General features: G+C 39.0%; 2 protein-coding genes across 7 annotated transcripts in view; both read right to left on the bottom strand.

The window, feature by feature from the left end:
• The window catches only part of LOC106806467 (equilibrative nucleoside transporter 1-like), a 27,860-nt gene extending 20,006 nt beyond the window's left edge, over positions 1–7,854 (bottom strand). For 4 of the 5 annotated variants that reach the window (XM_014808412.1, XM_014808409.1, XM_014808410.1 and 1 more), the window contains exon 1: positions 7,671–7,854. In XM_014808412.1, the coding sequence (XP_014663898.1) occupies positions 7,671–7,673 (3 nt within the window). In that variant the 5' untranslated portion in view covers positions 7,674–7,854. Of the gene's footprint in view, positions 1–7,639; positions 7,650–7,670 lie in introns of those variants that run through there. The other variant, XM_014808413.1, reaches the window with a different exon arrangement.
• The window catches only part of LOC106806465 (autophagy-related protein 2 homolog B-like), a 31,336-nt gene continuing 9,839 nt past the window's right edge, over positions 7–21,503 (bottom strand). The window contains exons 13-40 of one of the 2 annotated variants that reach the window (XM_014808404.1): positions 20,863–21,043; positions 20,427–20,507; positions 19,818–20,000; positions 19,430–19,700; positions 19,057–19,168; positions 18,375–18,546; positions 17,991–18,133; positions 17,342–17,493; positions 17,037–17,194; positions 16,338–16,488; positions 15,940–16,139; positions 14,091–14,171; positions 13,810–13,916; positions 13,558–13,650; positions 13,028–13,098; positions 12,612–12,829; positions 11,862–11,988; positions 5,744–5,967; positions 5,067–5,262; positions 4,536–4,741; positions 4,134–4,301; positions 3,610–3,781; positions 3,106–3,307; positions 2,693–2,845; positions 1,927–2,048; positions 1,443–1,597; positions 869–1,015; positions 7–489 (exon numbers count right to left, since the gene is read on the bottom strand). In XM_014808404.1, coding sequence (XP_014663890.1) covers positions 259–489; positions 869–1,015; positions 1,443–1,597; positions 1,927–2,048; positions 2,693–2,845; positions 3,106–3,307; positions 3,610–3,781; positions 4,134–4,301; positions 4,536–4,741; positions 5,067–5,262; positions 5,744–5,967; positions 11,862–11,988; positions 12,612–12,829; positions 13,028–13,098; positions 13,558–13,650; positions 13,810–13,916; positions 14,091–14,171; positions 15,940–16,139; positions 16,338–16,488; positions 17,037–17,194; positions 17,342–17,493; positions 17,991–18,133; positions 18,375–18,546; positions 19,057–19,168; positions 19,430–19,700; positions 19,818–20,000; positions 20,427–20,507; positions 20,863–21,043 — 4,477 coding nt within the window. In that variant the 3' untranslated portion in view covers positions 7–258. Of the gene's footprint in view, positions 490–868; positions 1,016–1,442; positions 1,598–1,926; positions 2,049–2,692; positions 2,846–3,105; positions 3,308–3,609; positions 3,782–4,133; positions 4,302–4,535; positions 4,742–5,042; positions 5,263–5,743; positions 5,968–11,861; positions 11,989–12,611; positions 12,830–13,027; positions 13,099–13,557; positions 13,651–13,809; positions 13,917–14,090; positions 14,172–15,939; positions 16,140–16,337; positions 16,489–17,036; positions 17,195–17,341; positions 17,494–17,990; positions 18,134–18,374; positions 18,547–19,056; positions 19,169–19,429; positions 19,701–19,817; positions 20,001–20,426; positions 20,508–20,862; positions 21,044–21,503 lie in introns of both variants that reach the window. The other variant, XM_014808403.1, reaches the window with a different exon arrangement.

The following is a 21,503-nucleotide window of genomic DNA, read 5'->3' on the forward strand; positions in this document are numbered from 1 at the left end:
TATATATATATATATACATATATAATATAATTTTGTCCACTGAGTTCTATAATTGACAACTTTATGCAATACTTTCTTATTCTCATTACATGAGACTATTAAGATATTTTAGCAGATCACGATGTACTGCACTCATCTACAAGGACAATTCTTATGTACAAAACAAGTTTGCTAAACTGAAAGCAAGGGTGGCACTGCTGCCGCTAAATAATGGCTTTTTCACATCGAGGTGCGCAATGATAATGGAAAAATATACAATCACTCATAGTCCTTCTTCCACTTTTCGACGGCCTCCTTCCTAGCGTCTGGTTGCAGCTGGTTGCGCATGCCTCCCAACACGTTTGACGTGGCTTCACTCGCAAAGATCACAGGTTTTACGACGGTGCCCGGTATCTGTCTGAGAACCCCGCCCACCGCACCGTACACGCCCTTGTGCTCATGCTCCTCGGTCGCCACCTGAACTAGATTCTTGGTCGTCTCTCCAATACCCTGCAAGATGCCGTTGGTGAATGTGAACAGCATCAGCCAAGAGATACGTGGTCTAGCAGTCTACTGACTGAATGATGCATTTAATACACAAAGATAAACACAGAATGTTCACAGAGTTGGGAAAAGAGGCTCTCTGATTGCATTTTAAGTCTACTATATGAAGAGTGTATGGTACAGATAGTGTGATACTGCTACAACATACGTCTACTACTACAAGATGTGAAACTTTATAATGAAGACCCTAAATACGAGTGCAGATGTGAACACTCCAAATTACATTCGCAACTAATGGAAGAACAGAACTCTTTTAACTGTATTGGAAAACAATTGACAAACAGTATTGCACAATATTTGTGTCAAAACAATACAAACGCCTTACCTCTTTTAGCACATAGTAGGCTTTAGTGGCACCTTCTCTAAGGTCTGCAGGCTGCGTAGCATTGGGATGTCGTTTATGTTGCCCTGGGTGATGAAGTTTTACACTGGGACCTGGTGACATCATATCATAAGCCGTCTCAGCTGCACTCTGTAAAGAGATTTCAATTATGAGCGACATGCTCCACTACCAGCGATCCTGCTCTTGCCATTACCATTACCATCACTACAATTCATTGACACTTCCATCTTTAACACATTTTCATTACCATCATTATCATTCAATAATCACATCACTATTACTACCACTGACATAACAAAACAAATACCACCATCATTAAAATTCTTAAATTTTAGCATCACTAGTACCATTAACATACATTATTACCATTCATTAACATTACCATCAATTACATACATTTTCATTGTCACCATTAACATTTATTCATCTTACCTTCATTATTATAATTATCATACATTAACATTACCACCAGTAGCAGTGACAGCACAACAACCATATCCAGTCACCAGTCTGTGTCTGTGTTGTGGGAGCCTGCTTATATCATGATAGACCTCACCTGAATGCTCTGGACTGTCCTGTGGGTAAGCTCTAGCACAGCCATGGTTGTTGTGGTGGAGAAGGCCACGGCTCCTCGCTGCAGCCCTCGCACAATACGACCGTCCTTCCTATACTGCTCTATAGGCAGCCAGAATAGATCCTTGACTCCTTGCACTGCATGGCAAAAAATAAATATAATTTGATAAAGCACGTTAAAGACTAATGTGATACCTGCTCATTGTCTTGCATTTTATCTAACACAGTTTCCTTGTCAATCGTACCCAAAATTTCACCATTCCATTTACCTTTTATTCTATATCTTTTTCGTTTCAAACCTACAATATCACCTTCAGCCACAATATTTTCAAACCTACTGTTGCTTTTGCAAGAAGTTACTTCCATTCGTCCCACATTTAATCCACTGTTCTTCTTCCCTCCCTAAAACTCTCTGACAACTACCTAGCATCTCTGTCCTTCTCCTCAGTATTTATAACTCTATTTACCAAGCTGAACCAGGGATGACATGGGTCCAACTCCACCTAATATGTTAGGTATTTGGCACTTCTTTATATCCTCTAGCCATTCCTTGACTGCATATACTGCTAGTTTGTCCAATCCAAGCAGCCTGAAAAATGGAAAAATCAAACTAACTAAGAATATTCTATAGTGTTGTTACTTAAAGGGATACTTGACCCTAGGTTCCTTGCATATTTTCAGTTAAAATAGGGTTAAATTATACTATATAAAAAATTCCATTGTTCTATATTCATTAGAAATATTAGTTTTTAATGTTTTAAAACTAACAGCCATATAGTTGCTTACAACGAGGGTGGCGCCACTACTAGCCCATCTACTTTAGAAGTTGCGCATTGCAAATTTTCGGCTGCAGGCTACAGACCGAGGGCGTTTCTTATTTATTAATTTAAGAGGAGAAGGATTGCAATATCTTATAAACAACTTTTAGATTCAGTTATAATATGGACAAATGATTAGCCCTCAGTCTGTAATCGGCAAAAGCGCAACTTCTCAGGGTGGCAGCACAATCGCGGGGTGTTATGTCAGTAGCCTAAATTATAGATTTCGAAATTCACTGTTGTTTTAAGACAAGTGAGAAGTTAGAAATTTGTAGATATATACTATTATTTATGTACTTACTATCATAATATACTCTAAAATTCTAAGGTGTAATATCCCTTTAAATACAGTAAAGTAATGGAAACAGTAGGGGATAGAACCAAGTGCTGGTCAGAAGAAATGTATGCTGCATACCCATGGCGATAGCTGAGTTTCTTTAGTTTCAGTTCAGTACAATTGAACTGAGCCAGGCCAATAATGAGTCCAGTGAAGGTGCCTTGTTCCATGTCCACTCTCTTGCCCTGATAGTCCAATCTGATGGGAACTTCCGGGGAAAACACGAATGACCTAAAAAGAAGTTGACACCATATTCTGTAACACAGCCATTACACTTATAACCATGTCACATGCTTTTTAAACACGGCATACAACACCCAATTCAGAGATTACGAATGACCGTCTTGTATTTCCACTTTTTATATCAATCATGACATATTTCGCACGCTACTTTAGGCTTGCTGCTCGGGTACCATTTGACATGCAGACTAACGTCGGTTACAGAACGGAAGGGAAGAATCGGTGAGCAAAAACACTGTGCATATAATTACTTGAAGAAGATCGGCTGAGGGACAGGTGGCAGGTCCTCTGCCATGGCTGCTCCCTGATGGTCGGCGGAAAGCCTCTGTTGAAGTTCTTCAGCAAACTGCGAATCCTCTCCGAACATAAGCAGCATCTCCTGCTCCGGTTCGTCCGTCTGCTCCGGTGCATTCTGGGTCAGCATGACCGGCGGGTCGGGCAAAGTCTTTGGACCTGAAGTGAATAACGGTCATCGCTGTAATTGTTGCATTATCGACATTGGAAGTTCGACTTGTGGATTTATGTAAAAAAAATATTGACAATAGATATGCAGTTGCAAATTAAAGCAATCATATAATATTTCGTAGGCTTTGCAACCTAATAAGTTGGTACAGTTGAGTTGTTTTGCTGATTCGGACATCTTTACATGTATTTACCTGATATAATTATAAGTTCTATTGTGCCTATGGATCGTTAAACCATTAATTTCCGAAATAATAGGGGTTCGTTATGACACTAATGCATAAGCCATCTACCTGACTCATGTTGAGTCCCTGTATCTACTGTAATCTCCGTGAAGAAATCTCGCAGAAAGAAAAGTGCATCCTGATCAACATTGAGACGCAGAGGCTGAATAGAGATCTTCAGTGAACACTCCTCTGTTGCTACATTCTTCTCTGGTCGCATGTTGACTGCCTTCACCACAACCTGAAAAATAAATTGCAAAAAATGGATGTTAATGTTTTTATTTATTATTCTGACCATTTTGCCCTGATCATTTACTAAGTATAATCATGTGTCATCTATGTAAAATTTTGCCTATTCATAACACGCACTTATATTAGGCTTTTCTGTATGCATGCATCTGTTGCTGTGTTTGAAACCAATCATATATCTACTCTATACAAAATAACCTCCTAAGCCTATGTTAAAAACAAGTAAAACTGACTGAATCAGTGACTCTAATATGTAAGACATGGATTCTATTGACTATCTCCCTCATGACACGATGCACGTATAGTAGCAATCAACTAGTACACCTGCGTAGTGCTCTACTCACCATGTTGGCATGAGCTTGCTTGGGTCTTGCCTCGCTTGTGTACTGGTACAGGAACTTGTTTATTTGACTGCTGTGAAGGCGGTCACGTATTTCCACATCCTTCACCATGAGTATTATTCGGCTTGCGTGCGCTGTTGTGTCTGGGTACTGCTCAAACTGGAAGCGAATCTAGAGAAGGCAAATTCAATACCAACTTGACAATAGTAAAGGAGAACTTATGCCCTCGCCTGCAGTCACCTTCCCACAGCACATTGATAATTACATTAGATAGTGTGAAACTTCTTCTTAAACCTCAATACTGAAATCGCCAATCATCGTGGTACTAGAATTCATTAACTTCATTTGTTACGGCACATAAAACACAATGTATTCTTAATATTTGCGCATGCAATAAGTCTGTACCTTACTGAGCTGAAGCTCCATGCATGTGTCTATGCAACGTCCAGGCCCACCCCTGTGAACCCATGACAACCTTTTCGTCTTTACTCCTGCATAGTCCTGCAGGTACGGACGCTCTCGGCTAATTGTACCCAGAGATGGGGATGCCATGGGCATGAAATCACCTGGAGACTTTGCCGGCGATGCCATCGTACCGAGTGCAAGCTTATCTGAAATGATACAGCAGTAATATGATCAGGAGTGTATAATATAGTATTCTATATTATACACTCCTGATATTATCACCATTGCTTTATACTGGCATATGCGAGAAATGACTCCACTGTATTAATAAATGAGACTACATTCTACAGAAACCACATAATTAATATATAACACGAAGCAAATGTCAAGAACATTCTAGATGTCACAGTGTATTCTATGATCTAAATAATCGATCACAAATAAAACTCCTTGCTAACGAAACAAGGAGAGCAGCCTGTAGGCCTGTAGTCTATCATCTAGCTTTACCTTTCCTCAAGTCGGCACCCTCACATTTTTCAAAGTCGTGCCCTCCATACATATGCCAAACGACAGTCATCTCACGAAGGGTGTATCTCATCACTGGTACGGGGAAGTGCTCTGGAGCTTTCAGTTGGTCAGCTTTCCCCTCTGGAAGCTTAAAATGGTTGTCCACAACTTTGACCGGCTCGTGCGTAAGAATTCTAATCTCTGGTTCTCCACTTCTTGGCTGAAATAAGGGAACCCTGGTATTGAAGCAAGAGGAACAAATTGCCTCCAATGATAATCAGTGGGCAGGTTTTGAAGGCACATGATCTGACTGTTGACAATTATTTTCTGAAGCATTTCGCTGGCATTAAAGATAGTTACGAATATATGTAAACCTAAGCCCTTGTGATAACCATCAGTGTTTCAACATTACAGGTGAAAGTTACTTCACAATATCAACAAAGATGTAGCACAACCATTAGATTACAATCTGCATTCACTAAAAATTTGTTACTAAATATAAGATATATATAAGTAAATATATATATAATTATATATATCACTAAATATTGAGTTATTCAGTACTATGGCGTCTTTGCAAATGAGCGCCACTTATCAGGCTGACGACGTACTCACAATGAATCCAAGCGCTAAAAACTCTGGCCCGCAAAACCGCACAAAAGAGTACCGCCTATCAAGTCGATGCCAGACTCAGCACTCACGATTATGCCGAGTCCTGGGTCATTGATGATGCAGAACTCCTCATCATCCATCACCTCCTCCGTGTCGTCGGTCGTCGCTGTCGTCGTCGACGTCTTGCTTCCCGACATCTCCGCTGAGCCCATCGACCTTGTGTCGCCGTCCCCTCGGTTTCCCTCGTCAGGGAAGAAGAAGACCTCGCAGCCGTCAGCACCCGTCACGTCGTGGCTTCTCCGTCTAGTTCCTCCTTGAGAGGTAGAGAAAGAAAATCTCGTGAGGGGAGATGGCTATCATTCTGACGTCTCACCGTCGCTCTCCTTGCAACCCTCCTCTTGTGTTTATAACATAACAATCGTTAACAGTAACCTTGGCCATGCGCTGTGGTGTGCATGCTAAATCCATATAGTACGTTTCTCGCTAAAGAGATTACAGAATGTTTTCAATCAGTTTTAAACTGCGTATAGTATGTCGCCCATTAAAAAGCTTATTGTAGGTTTCTTACTAACAAGATTACAGAAAGACTATAGATCGATACCCCATCCCCTGTGGGTTTTCGGACTAGTGGGTTTTCGGACTAGTGGGCTTTCGGACTATTGCCATTGGGCCGTCGGACTAGCGAGCAGTCACCATTTTAAAGTTCGATTCAGATTAAACTATCCACGTTAGGTAAGAAAAATAAATAAAAATAGTGACCAACACAATGAAAACATGCATACGTAATGTTCTTGTGGTAGTGCAACACACCGACAGGACCACAACAGCCGAGACAGCTAGGCACACATTTCCCTACCTCTAGAACTATAGCCCTTTGCTCGGCCACAGGTAGCTCTAGTACTATAGCCCGCAGATAGCTGCCGCAGGCTAGCGGATACATGCGGCAGCTATCCGCGGGCTATAGTAATAAAGCTAGGCCACAGGGAACAAACTTTGTTGAAACTGGGCATGCTCCCGCGAGGAACGGATCACAGAAAAAACGAAGGCAGCCCATTTCTCATGGGGGTGTGGGTATAGCACTGGCGCTGATTACGTGTTGCCAGGCAACATGTTTACGATTAGAAAAGCGCCAGTTCACCTCCATGCACGAGTAATGGACTGCCCTGTATTTTTGCCTACATTTCGGATGACGGTACCAACGGCAACGCGAGCATTTCAACGGAATTTCCAAGTAGTGCTAAGAGTAAGACTTTGAGGAATAAATGCATGGTGTAAAGTTGTGAAGTTCAAAGTGTTCAAAAAGATAAGTAAGAAGAGGTGGTTCAAGGATAGCAGTGGGAGCAGTTCCGTTGCCCAGTTCAACATAGTTTGTACTATAGAGTACCGAAGTGATGACGTCACGGTGGCATGACAACGAGCCTGCTGCATGGTTCTACACAATCATATGCTCTGGTAACATTAACTGCGTGTCGTGTTTTGTACCCGATTGTAACCATCATTCTGAGATCATATTGCAGTTTGCAGTTATTATTGCAGTTTTTATAGATTTCCAAAGGATGGAAGTGAAAAGCAACGAAGAAAAAAAAAATTTTAACAAAAGAAAAATTTAACAAAAAAAAATTTTTTTTTCTTAATTTTTTTTTTTAATTCATTAAATATTGTAAGCTCGACTTGCTACCGATGCTTTACCGCTGTCTGCAGCGCACACACTCGTGTTTTACGTACGCACAACATTTCACGCTATGGCTACACTATGGAGCCAGTGGCTTGTGTAGAACCAGCCCGTACGTTGTCTTGCCAACGTGACGTCACACTTCGGTACTCTATAGGCTATCTATAGCCTGTGGCAGAGCGAAGGGCTATTCTAGAGCTAGCATTTTCCTAGCTCTAGTAACTTTAGCCCGCGTACGGTTGCCGCAGGAGGCAACTGTACGCGGGCTATAGTTACTAGAGCTAGCACTTCCCCGAGCTCTTTAGACGTTAACCTTTGATCTTTCTATTTGAACACCGATTTACCATTTATCTACAGTCAACAACAGCAAGCTGTATTATTAGAACGTATTGATGAAAAGTCAGTCTTAATTTTCCTATCTTATTCCATTTTTAATTTTGATCTATCAACAATCTTTTATAGTAGTATCTCACAAATGGAGACCAAACATATTTTGTAAACAACTTCTGTGCAAGTTCGGCTCCATGTCGATATACTACCGCCATCTATCGAGCCATACTCGTAATTTTTCGTTGACCTTTTTTTAATTTTAATTAACTTATCTAGGTAATTATCATCACATACGTTACAACAGTAAGTACATGCATACAATACGCAGTTAGATAACTGCAAATGATAAATATACAAAACGTACGACAAGCATACTCGTTTACATTGTGATCATTAAACATTTACAGACACATATACAACCTACACTGAAGCCATAACGCCATATGAACATGCATGATGCATATGGTGCCATTAACATTCGTCCACTTTGTATCCGAGATACTGGCTAATAAATTAGTATGTAGAATATATTGGTACGGATATTTGTTGTCTAAACGCTAATACGATAAAAGGATCAAAATATACTAAATTTTTTATTTTGCTCTCTCTCCTCTCGATCCAATAAATAATGAAAATTTCAAAAATGAAAAGTAACAACATATAATAATATACAACCAATCGATTTTCGGATCATTATTTCAATTTTGCAACGAGAATGAGTTTGATAACAGTCACTGAATGAAATTCATCAACAATTCACAAGTATTTAGTGTATTTTTACATTTATTTTTCATTCAATCTATAGCACAAGAAATGGCCAATGAAATCATATCCATTTGATCTTCACTATATGGCACTGCACTCACTTCCTAAAGATCACACAAGACCACCAGCCGATTCCCGCCTAAGAATAATGTTACTAAAATCACAAAATTCTTCCAATAGCAGTTTAAACTATGAAAAACAGTAAATATGTTGTCATTGTAATTCTATATACACAGACAGGAAACTGTGGCTATTAATTAAGAAAGTATGGGCATCTGATTTGAGCACCTGACCTATATTATTTGTCCGTTAAAACCTGCAATGGAGAGAGCTGAATGAAAGTGAGCAAGAGATGTGCTACATATCACAACGAAATCGGCAGCACAGCTGATAAGATTGCCAGCATGCTAGTAAAAGAATACCCTTTACCTGTTTATATACCCTCTATGTTTACACCCTAAACAACACAAGCACCAGTATACACTTTTTAAATTACAGAAGACAATCTCACAGTGCTCAGTATAAAACTGGAACAAAAATCACAATAATCTTTCACCCTATCTCAATACTACAAATCAGCTAATTACATAACAGTTATTTACAGTATCATTTATCCTTTGTGCAATCATAACGTCCTGATCATATAAATGGCAATAATGTAACTGCACGGTCTTTTAGCCCCAAGATTTCTTGGTGAGGTATCATATATAACTATAGATAATTAGATACATAAATATGGTATTCCAGCTGGTATCTATTCAACGTATTCTTACATTCACAATATATATGCTTGTAATAATTCTGGTATATTTTTGAGTATTTAGCAATTGTTTTTCTATCCTCATATATGTCTACTGTGTATAGTGTGCACGGAGCTATAGTCAGATAGTAGACTTAAGCCAGCATCATTGCAGGATTTAGACTGACAGCGTAATGTTCTAGGTCATGTGATGCACTGAATCCTAACACAGCCTAAGCTTAGTTAATTTCATCAAAGTTGATGAAACTGAATTAGCCTGTTGTATATGCACATATCTATATGCAGATCTATATTTGTGCTTATGATGAAATGCAGTAAATTAGGTTTGACAATCAAATTATACAGAACTTGCATTGTTGTTCTCATATTTGTTTTACCTATATTAGTTTAAGAACAGGGAAATAACTAGAATATATATATATATTCTAGTTATTTCCCTGTTCTTAAACTAATATAGGTAAAACAAATATGAGAACAACAATGCAAGTTCTGTATAATTTGATTGTCAAACCTAATTTACTGCATTTCATCATAAGCACAAATATAGATCTGCATATAGATATGTGCATATACAACAGGCTAATTCAGTTTCATCAACTTTGATGAAATTAACTAAGCTTAGGCTGTGTTAGGATTCAGTGCATCACATGACCTAGAACATTACGCTGTCAGTCTAAATCCTGCAATGATGCTGGCTTAAGTCTACTATCTGACTATAGCTCCGTGCACACTATACACAGTAGACATATATGAGGATAGAAAAACAATTGCTAAATACTCAAAAATATACCAGAATTATTACAAGCATATATATTGTGAATGTAAGAATACGTTGAATAGATACCAGCTGGAATACCATATTTATGTATCTAATTATCTATAGTTATATATGATACCTCACCAAGAAATCTTGGGGCTAAAAGACCGTGCAGTTACATTATTGCCATTTATATGATCAGGACGTTATGATTGCACAAAGGATAAATGATACTGTAAATAACTGTTATGTAATTAGCTGATTTGTAGTATTGAGATAGGGTGAAAGATTATTGTGATTTTTGTTCCAGTTTTATACTGAGCACTGTGAGATTGTCTTCTGTAATTTAAAAAGTGTATACTGGTGCTTGTGTTGTTTAGGGTGTAAACATAGAGGGTATATAAACAGGTAAAGGGTATTCTTTTACTAGCATGCTGGCAATCTTATCAGCTGTGCTGCCGATTTCGTTGTGATATGTAGCACATCTCTTGCTCACTTTCATTCAGCTCTCTCCATTGCAGGTTTTAACGGACAAATAATATAGGTCAGGTGCTCAAATCAGATGCCCATACTTTCTTAATTAATAGCCACAGTTTCCTGTCTGTGTATATAGAATTACAATGACAACATATTTATTGTTTTTCATAGTTTAAATTGCTATTGGAAGAATTTCGTGATTTTAGTAACATTATTCTTAGGCGGGAATCAGCTGGTGGTCTTGTGTGATCTTTAGGAAGTGAGTGCAGTGCCATATAGTGAAGATCAAATGGATATGATTTCATTGGCCATTTCTTGTGCTATAGATTGAATGAAAAATAAATGTAAAAATACACTAAATACTTGTGAATTGTTGATGAATTTTATTCAGTGACTGTTATCAAACTCATTCTCGTTGCAAAATTGAAATAATGATCCGAAAATCGATTGGTTGTATATTATTATATGTAATTGTTACTTTTCATTTTTGAAATTTTCATTATTTATTGGATCGAGAGGAGAGAGAGCAAAATAAAAAATTTAGTATATTTTGATCCTTTTATCGTATTAGCGTTTAGACAACAAATATCCGTACCAATATATTCTACATACTTATTTATTAGCCAATATCTCGGATACAAAGTGGACGAATGTTAATGGCACCATATGCATCATGCATGTTCATATGGCGTTATGGCTTCAGTGTAGGTTGTATATGTGTCTGTAAATGTTTAATGATCACAATGTAAACGAGTATGCTTGTCATACGTTTTGTATATTTATCATTTGCAGTTATCTAACTGCGTATTGTATGCATGTACTTACTGTTGTAACGTATGTGATGATACCTAGATAAGTTAATTCAAATTAAAAAAAGGTCAACGAAAAATTACGAGTATGGCTCGATAGATGGCGGTAGCATATCGACATGGAGCCGAACTTGCACAGAAGTTGTTTACAAAATATGTTTGGTCTCCATTTGTGAGATACTACTATAAAAGATTGTTGATAGATCAAAATTAAAAATGGAATAAGATAGGAAAATTAAGACTGACTTTTCATCAATACGTTCTAATAATACAGCTTGCTGTTGTTGACTGTAGATCAATGGTAAATCGGTGTTCAAATAGAAAGATCAAAGGTTAACGTCTAAAGAGCTCGGGGAAATGCTAGCTCTAGACAGTTTTAAACTGCGTATAGTATGTCGCCCATTAAAAAGCTTATTGTAGGTTTCTTACTAACAAGATTACAGAATGTTTTCAATCAGTTTTAAACAGCGTATAGTATGCCCCCCATTAAAAAGCTTATTGTAGGTTTCTCACTAACAAGATTATAGTACATTTCGGATTAAAACTCGGACCCAACACCCGTGTGAACACCACAGCATTCCTCACGAAGCTGAGAGCTTTCCATGATGTTAGTGTTGGTGCGAGCATGCACACTCACCGGGGCTCATTTCCGGGCTGGAGCTACAGGACTCGCGCATGGCCTCCGCCATCAGGTCGTGAACCTCGCTGCCGTGAACGGAGCCCTGCAGCGGGCTGTCACTTCTCGCTGTCTCCGTCGTCGACACCTGCAACCAAGCACCGACGCGTTAACTCTTGATCTACACCCACGACACGCTGTTCCTTAACACACGTTTCCAACATCATTCAGCAAACTGTTAACAACGTTTGCTACACGGCGTTGCAGGAAACAGAGCACGTGGCTATTTCCTCCAACACCGTTCGATGTGTTACTTTGTGGCTTGACATTACATTACATATGACTCAACAAATGTTCATTTTCTAACAAATAACAAATAATAATTTCTAGCACCAAATTGCATGGTGCGCTTTACATATTGTTGACATTAGTTGCTAGAATGGCATTCGACAATGGAGAATATTTGTATCCCACAAATGCATTTGTTTCGGCATGCAAGTGATGGCAGGGGGTTCCCTTGGTAATAGAATGCCGTGTCGCAAATGCATTTATTTCAGGCTGAGCATGTCAGAAAGGCTTTACCTTGGTGAAAAGCCATGCTACATGTTTTGTTTCAGGCTGCAAGTAGTGGCAGCAGGGTTACTGTGTTAGAAACCTATGCCACAAATGCATCTGTTTCAGGCTGCAAGTAGTGGCAGCGGGGTTACTGTGTTAGAAACCTATGCCACAAATGCATCTGTTTCAGCATGCGAGTCGTGGCAGCGGGGTTACCTTGGAAGAAGCAGTTGATATCGAGTCGCCAGTGAGGTCGCCATCGGCAGCCAGGTAGGTGAGCAAACGCTGCATCGCGATGCAGGAATCGGCGCATGTGCGGATGTGCAGTATGTTGTTGCTCGCGCGCATGTCCACCTTGGGGTAGCGCCGGTCCTGTCCCGTGCTCATCCTCAGCACCAGCTCAAATAAGCCGAGGTCCATCACGCAGACGTAATCTATGAGAACGCAACGAGACGACACTCAATTACGACTCACTAGTGAGAATGATATGTTAGCAGTGCCGTAAGCAGGGAAAGCCACGCAGATATTACACTGACTGTGATGAGCTTGAAAGTATATGTTCTCACTTTTACCTATGTACTGTCAACAAATCAATAAATATCATATTCTGTTGTGGGAGCACAGATACTCACTTTTCTTCAGTTCCACCACAGGAGCTTCACACTTCTCAGATAGATAAAGACTTGCATCTTCCAATATGAACCTAGAGAACAAGATGTTTATTAAAAAGAGACCCTTAGTTTGTGACACAGCACACAGATATTATATGTTACCAAACATCACTGCCTCGGCCAGGTAATGTACCATAGATTGGAATCGATGGAAATTTTCTAATAATAGTAAAATAAATATATAACACAGGCTATTTGACTCATTTGTCCTAGGAAAATAGGACGTCTGCATTGTAACTGTTGTAATTGCACACAAAAAACGTCAAAATGGAAAGTGTAACATAATACTTGGTCATGCAAATAAACAATGATAAAGACAAAAGAGAGTTCAACAGTTTTAAATTTGGACTTAACCGGCTTTAATCTTTTTAAAGGTATCACATAGCTTGATCGACCTACAAACTCAAGGTGCACCAATAATACTTAATATAGAAAAGCTATACCATATATTACTAAATGCACCATTTCTACATCAAATAAGATGAAAATACCTTAGTAATGATGTAGGAGATTCAGCTACCACATTACTGGATACGCTGAAAGCTTCTACAACAGCAATGGCTCTCAGAGGTAAATACAATGGCCTGCAAGCATAAGAGGTAGATGTGACATAATATGACATGATCTCAGTACCAATGCATTATATATTACACTGTATTATGAAACAAGTTATATTATTTAAACTTGCTAGTCTGTGAAATAACGCTTGTTAATATAATCTAACTACAATAATGTACACCCACCTGTAATCAACGGCGCAGCTGTACACGTGTACATGAAGCTCCGTTACAACGGCAGGGAAGCTGTAGCCCAATACAGGATAGTCATACACTTTAAAGAAGTCCATCACCTAGGAGTGTCCGAGATTCAATGTGTTACACATAGCACATTACCAGATGTTTTTACAGTGTTTTTATTACATAGTGCAGTTATTAATTTCACCTCACAACCTGCATTTATGCAAATGGCTTCATACGAGATCTAATGTGAATGTAATGTGACTAGATATGTTATGTAAACTTACCTGGTCCAGCCAGGTCTGGCCTGCGGGACTCACTCTATACTGCAATGTTGCCCCACGAACTGCTAGAGCCACTACTATGTCCTGTGTACAAATAAAATACTTATAGTACCTAAAGAGCAATTATTCTAATGAACATAGGGACGACAAAAATTGTGAATTAAGAACTGAGAGGGAGAATGCACATTTGCGTTGTATGCAGAAAAGAAAAAGTGAAAGAAAAACGAGTGTTGCAGCACTACAGAGGGCATCTATAACTACTGCTATGGCTACTACTACTCCTGAATTAGGGGTGGGACGATTCATCAATATATCGATGTATCACAATACAAACCTTGACGGTACACACATCGATACGTTTTACCATTCATGGTACACATAGTGCAGTTTCATCCCAAACCAAAAAGAACATAACACAATTTGCAATTCCATAGCAGTTGTTTACTAAGCACTCCACGATACTGATTTGTAAACATTCACATAATTTGCTAGTTGAATTCCTGGTTGAATGTATTGTTTCCTAGTAGTTTCTCTTGAAACTATCGCGATACGTATCGCTACCGTATCGTGAAGGCTGTATCGTGATATGGATTATATCGTGAACTACCCGTATCTTCCCACCTCTATCCTGCATGACCTAAGGTAATCGTGACTGGTGCCACTGCTACTGCCATCAAGTTACATGACCATTAATACTACTACTATTACTATAAAAACTATAAATAGAAATATTATGATGATTACTGGCACTGCTACTAACGCTACCATTTTCATGACCACTAATACTATCACTAACATCATGACAACCACTACCACTTGTCTTTGTCTGTTTTCGTGCTCAACCTAATCAGTAGTGTCATGATCATGCAGATAACAACACATATGCTTATAATTCCTGTTTACAATTGTATAGGTCTGTTGGCAGGAGGAACGGGAGCTGGCGGCGAGCTGCATGAAACATAAAGCATACTTGTTCATGTGCTTCAGTATTCACCTTTTATAAATTAAATTTCCATGTTAAAACTAATGTTAATATATTTTAAGATTAAAAGAATGAAATTCTTTGAAGATTGGCAAATGGTCACAGAACAATTTCTCTTCCAGTATCATTATAGAACGTTTTACGCTTCTTTTTATAAAGCCTTGAAAACAGATGATATTTAAATAGAGCTATAACAAGGTAAGTTAACAATGGGTTAAGAAGTCCTGCCCTAAAAATCCTATTCTCAGATACCTGTATACATATTCCATATTGAACTACTTTCCCTCAGCCTTTAACATCCATTTTTGTATTGATGAAATGGTTTTTCACTAGGAATCTTCAAAAAAATCTACAGTTAACAGTGATAAGATACGTGGAACAATTGCATGATTGTACAATAACAGTGGTGATACACAAGGGTAGAGGAATATTCTAGTTCCCTGGTTACCTATAGCTCTCACTATTGATCCTGACTTTTGCCTGTGCCTTACTTGTTATAGCTCAACCCTACAAGCCGAATATGAACTTAATATGAGAAGATATTAATATCTGTGCCACTACTGTTAACAAGCATACAGGACAAACACCAGCAAATGATTTTGACTACAACAGATAAGCTAAAAAGTGAAAAAGAGAAGCAACAGATGACGGGCATGTGTACGTGAACAGGAGATTAGCAAGAGGCAGAATAAGGAGAAAATAGGAGGTTAGTGTTAGTAAAACATAGATGAACTGTTAAAAAATAATCTTATTAAGAAACAAATTTACACATAACACTTATATACATACATTTGCAAATAGACACATCATAAAAAAATTATTTGATTGAAAATGAACTATTACATCATAATATGTCAAATGCATTCGCACCTTTATACTCCTGTAGGTGTCCAAGTTAAGCTTCAGAGCAACACTAAGCATGTCCAGACTGTCCCCGCCTGACCCCACCTGCCCTGATAGTTTTGTGTGAACTCCACTCTCTGACTTGTACAGTGTCGGGTCCATGCCAGTAGGGTACTTCATTGTGACCCGCTCTAGTTTTGGGCATGGGGTTGAATTCGATACTGATGCTGTTGAAAGCAAAAGTAATAACAGACTTCGTAAAAACCTACAAAAGACATACTACTTGCCCAATACCTGCTTGACATAGCATAATAAAACACTGATGCAAAGATTTGCATATATTTATTTATTTATTTAATCCTGACAAGATGGTACTTAACCTAAGTGGTCCTGTAAAGCAAATGAAAAACGTAAAAATCAACTACCTCTGTGGAAAAGAGCAAAGCGGTTTGAAAGGAACCACATGTATGCAACCTCTGGTTGGCCTTTATAGCAGGCAACCAGGAACATACTCCCATCTGTGACCTGAGCAACCAACTGTCCATGTCTACCAAGAATCTCCTCTCCATTGACATCCTACACAGATACAGAGTAAATTTATACTTGTGCAATTTACATCCATTACATTACATTATTGACAGACAGAGTTACATATAGAGAGAGGAGAGTTAGATAGATAGATAGATAGATAGCTAGACAGACAGACAGACATATAGCTAGATAGATAGATAGATAGATAGATAGATAGATAGATAGATAGATAGATAGACATATAGCTAGATAGATAGATAGACAGATAGATAGATAGATAGATAGATAGATAGGCAGATATATAGATAGATACATAGATAGATAGATAGATAGATAGATAGATAGATAGATAGATAAATATATATAGAGATATATAGAGATAGACAGACAGACAAGCAGACAGACAAGCTCCTAGTATCCCAATTACAGTTGATTTTCATGAAATTTCACTCTAAAATAATTCAAGCAATGCGACTTTCTAAATGCTTCACTCTCTATAATCAAAATCCCATTTGAAGAAAGGTACTCTTACACAAATTAGTTACACAGATGGCCCTGTTTATATTCAACCAGGCTAAAGAAGCCAATCTTACCTTGATAGGTGTTCTAAGTGTCACCTGACCCTGTGCAACATTGAGTATGATGGCCACCTTGCTGGGGCCTGATGCTTCTGCCTTCTGCCGGTACCGGTGCACTCTCCGCTGCTCAGTGCTGTATTGCCCACTTTCATCTTCAGATTCTGAATCTGAATCTGTAATCAAAAAGATACCTGTTGTAACCTAACAACAAATATCAAATTGAAACACTTCTTTACAAACACACATATGTTATTATTTAGTTGCAAGTATAGTTTAATATTTGGTTTTTGTCTTGCAGTTCTTGCAGCTGTTTTCCTTACCATAAGGCAGTGCTGACTTGCACAAGCTGAAATATTCTGATTTGGGCAGTAAGTGGCTAGCTAGTGACAGTGGTGCCATACTGATGCAGTGGTCGGACTTCTCTTTGGGTGCCGGTGCTAGAGACTCCCAGAGGAAAAGGTCATTGCATAGTCTAAAAATAGGATAACGTTTTTTTATTTACTCTTGTTTGTTAATAAAACCCGTGTGCAATCACATATTATAAATGTAATCTAATATCATTGACCTGTGTTAGTATGGATTCAACTTCTACCCCACATTTGAATTAATATGACATATGATAACTTACATCGATACAGGTTGAGCACCCCTTATTCGAAATGCATGGAGCAGAAAGTGACTTAGGTTCCAGAATTTTTCTGAGAGTGGAATTCCTGTAAACCTTTTCCCCATGTATTAATGCGATGGCTTGTGAATGGGACCCAAGTTTCAGGTTTATTTATATAGATTTAGCCCGTAGTCAGTTACAGGAAATATTTTTAATCATTTTCTGCATGAATAATATGAACATTAAAAAGTACATATTTATGCATTTGAAAAAGTGTGCAGATTTAAGAGCTTTTTCAATTTTTGAAATTTCAAATGAGAGGTGCTCAACTTGTATACGAATATAAAATATACAAAGCACACCTGTTGTATATAAGCTCATATAAGTCTTTGCTTGGCAGAAACACATTAACGTTTGGTAAGTTTAGCTCCAATACAATCTCTGTTCTAACAGCAGCTTTGTCCTGAAACTCCATCATCTCCTGTTTGTCACCTGGCATCACCATCTATAAACACAAGAACATTTATTTCCATATTAAATGTGACCCTCATTTTTACACCATTGCTGTCCAAAAAATACAAATAGTGAATACTAGCAGAACCAATTTGTTTTTGAACAAGTTATCTTTTGTTAAATCCAGGCTTTATAAATTCATATATTTGGTGCAAAACAAGTGGGAATTTGACATAGGAATGAATGTAATAAAGTGTGTGATATTTTTACACGTAGAAAACTGACACAGTTACCTCTTCACTTTCATACATGACTTTCCGAGAAGAGAAAGGTGACGGTTCTGGCTTCTTGATGTTACAGGTTTCATCCATATATGGCATGCTGCTGGACTCCGGATCCGATTCCGTCAGCTGTTGCTCTTCCAGCACTGAGCGATGTACTCCCGGATTGAATTTCAACACCACCCTGTGATAGCAAGCGATAACGAATTTATGCTCATTGCTGAGTACAGTAGAAAGATTCCCAAGGCAATGGCTCCCAGAAATATGTGATAAATGTTAGAAGCAATAATGCTGTAGCCTAAAGTTGGCAATTAAATTAATGCAAATGAGCTATCTTTTAGATCCTGCAGGAGTTTACAAGTTGGAATAATCTCTAATCATCATCACCTTCCATCACCTCTATCAAGCTACTGCCACGTCATCAAAACAGTCACGTGTCAGGTGCACAGACAGCTACACTAATGGCAATCAGCCACGGATGAAGGTCATAATAACAAGAAACGAATTCATCTCCATTAAATTTTAAATTCAATTTCAAATATGACAAGTAGCAGATAAAGGACAAGTGATAGTATTTCACACACACATGCACACGCACACACGCACACGCACACGCACACGCACACGCACACGCACACGCACACACACACGCACACACACACATACACATGTAGAGCTGAGCATTAGATTTCACCTTGGCCAGTCAAATTCTTCATCTCGTTTTGAACTGAAGCTATCACCGTTGGTTCCACGGCTTATTCGTCCTATAGAAATGGGAGGCTTGCTTGGTGACTCTCGGAATGCGACTAGAACAAGATTAAAGACACAAGCTTTATGATTCAGAATGCAACGAGTTACTGACACCATGCTCTTCTAGAGCACAGTCTTGACAACCTTTCATCACTACAGTCAAAATCTCGATAACCCATGTTAGTCACTGATGGACTACAAAGGAAAATACGAGCATTACTTGAGACCACTAGGCGAGCTATTTTTAGGCTTATGACTAAATGAACCACCGACCTGATGGAACATTCTTCCATAGACTAGTAGGGGTCTTAACTCACCATGCACCTCCTTGCTAGTGAACTCCAACTTGTGCTGTCCATCCTCATTCCCGATCACAGTATGCATGTACAGCTCTGTACAATCCAATATTAGCACCTCCTTTCTGAGCTCTCTCTGCCACCAGGGGCGCCGGTTCTGCTCGGGCCGTAGGTCGGCAATCGGGAAGTGAACGTTGAACGTTGCCAGTGAACTGGATATGTGTAGATCGACCTTGTTATCATCGGGTGATGGACCCTCATCCATAGCTTGTGAGAAGTAGTTCAGGGGTGTCTGAATTGTAGAGAACTACACCTTTAACTGCGACTAACTAACAACATCAAACAAGCACAGCAGCAGTAAAAAATCATCTGGTAAACCACATATCACATGTGTGTGAGTGATACGTACCGGTCCCATGCTAGAAGCTGCTGGTTTGTACATGCTAGAAGTTGGAGCAGTCGGAGGCCAGTGTGGGTTAAGCAGTGTGTGGAGTCTGTCAACAATAGAGATGTCTATGTCGGAGGAGCAATCTGCCAGCTCTATATGAATTTCTGTCTTAGGTTGCTTGCTGCTATTCCTAGTTCGACGGACCTGCTCATGAAGTATAGAATAGGTGCATTAATGTAATTGTTGCTGTTACTATGAATTTATGCAGATGCATGCACTCACACACTTAACATATGTACACAATGTCACCAGTTGCACACGCATCAAAAACACTGACACACGTGTGTGTGGGCATGATATTGGGATAATTCGTGACAGTGTGAGGGAAGGATTGTGCAATTTTTGGCTCTTAATTTGATATCCTTTGTCTGTACATTTTCCATCGAGAAGCTGGGAGTGTAGTTAAGCATAAAGAAAAATTGTTAGTGAACCAGTCAACAGTGGTATGATTCGATAGATTATATTATTGTAATAATATATTATTATTATTATATATAGATTCGATTACATATTGCTCATGGACTTCTTGGGAAGTTATAAGTAAAAGATGTTTTTCATCAGAATACATACCTGAGGGCTTATTCTCTCAACAATATCCACTGAAACCTTTATGCTAGGTGATTCCAGTGATTCCTTTGTAAACTTTAGCAGCTGAAACGTAAGCCTAAGGTATAATAAGACTAATATGCCTGCAAACACGAAATGCCTCGGTCCCTCCTAATGAGTAAACCAAGTGATACTTACCGCCTATCTATAACTGTCTGCCTTTCCTCATTTACGACTCCCTGTTTGTTGCAGCATGTATAACACCAATTCCCAATAAAAGTATCTCTCTCCCTCCCACATGCTCCCCTTCCTCCCTCTCTTTTGACCTTTTTCATTCACTTGCTTTTACTTTTCTTCTCACCTTCGCTATGCTCTTTCAAATAGATAAAGATATTCCTCTGATTTTTTATGGGTTCCCAGACACAAACGGCCTGCGATTCCTCTAGTAACAAACACATACCTCGCTATAGTGTGGCATGACCAGCTCGTTCAGTGGACCTTCCTGAGATGCGACGTTACTCGTCTTTTCAAACAGGCACTCAACAACCTCTGCATTACCCGTGGTGACCGTTGCCACGAGATTACGATGAGAGATCGACTTTTTCTCACAGGCTTCGAGGGTAATGGGTGATGCTATAAGCCTGGGGAGAAGAGAATTGTAGATGGCAATAATCTCATCTCAATGAATAGAATAGAATCTTTATTGATCGTGATTGCAATCTAAAGCTAAATTGGTAATGGAAAAATGGTTAGAGGTTTTCCACTACTGTATAAGCTGTATATTTCGCGGTGGTTTAATTTTCGCGAATTTCGTAAACACGTCCCTGACTGCGTACCCAGGGTACAGTCCGGTATACCAGAACGTACCCTGGTCATTATTTGATATGGTTAGGGTTAGGATTAGGGTTATGGTTAGGGTTAGGGTTAGGGTTCGGGTCAGGGTTAGGGAGTAGGCATAGGCGACTCCCTAGACTCGTTAGTGTAGTAGGCGAGGTACGGTCCGGCATATTAGATAGTACCAGGGTACGTTCCGGTATACTGGACCGTACCCAGAGTACGTTCCGGCAGTACCCCGGGGGACATAGACCCTCTCAGCCGTAC

This window comes from Priapulus caudatus, unplaced genomic scaffold, assembly GCF_000485595.1.
Source record: "Priapulus caudatus unplaced genomic scaffold, Priapulus_caudatus-5.0.1 Scaffold162, whole genome shotgun sequence".
In the NCBI taxonomy this organism is placed as follows: domain Eukaryota; kingdom Metazoa; phylum Priapulida; class Priapulimorpha; order Priapulimorphida; family Priapulidae; genus Priapulus; species Priapulus caudatus.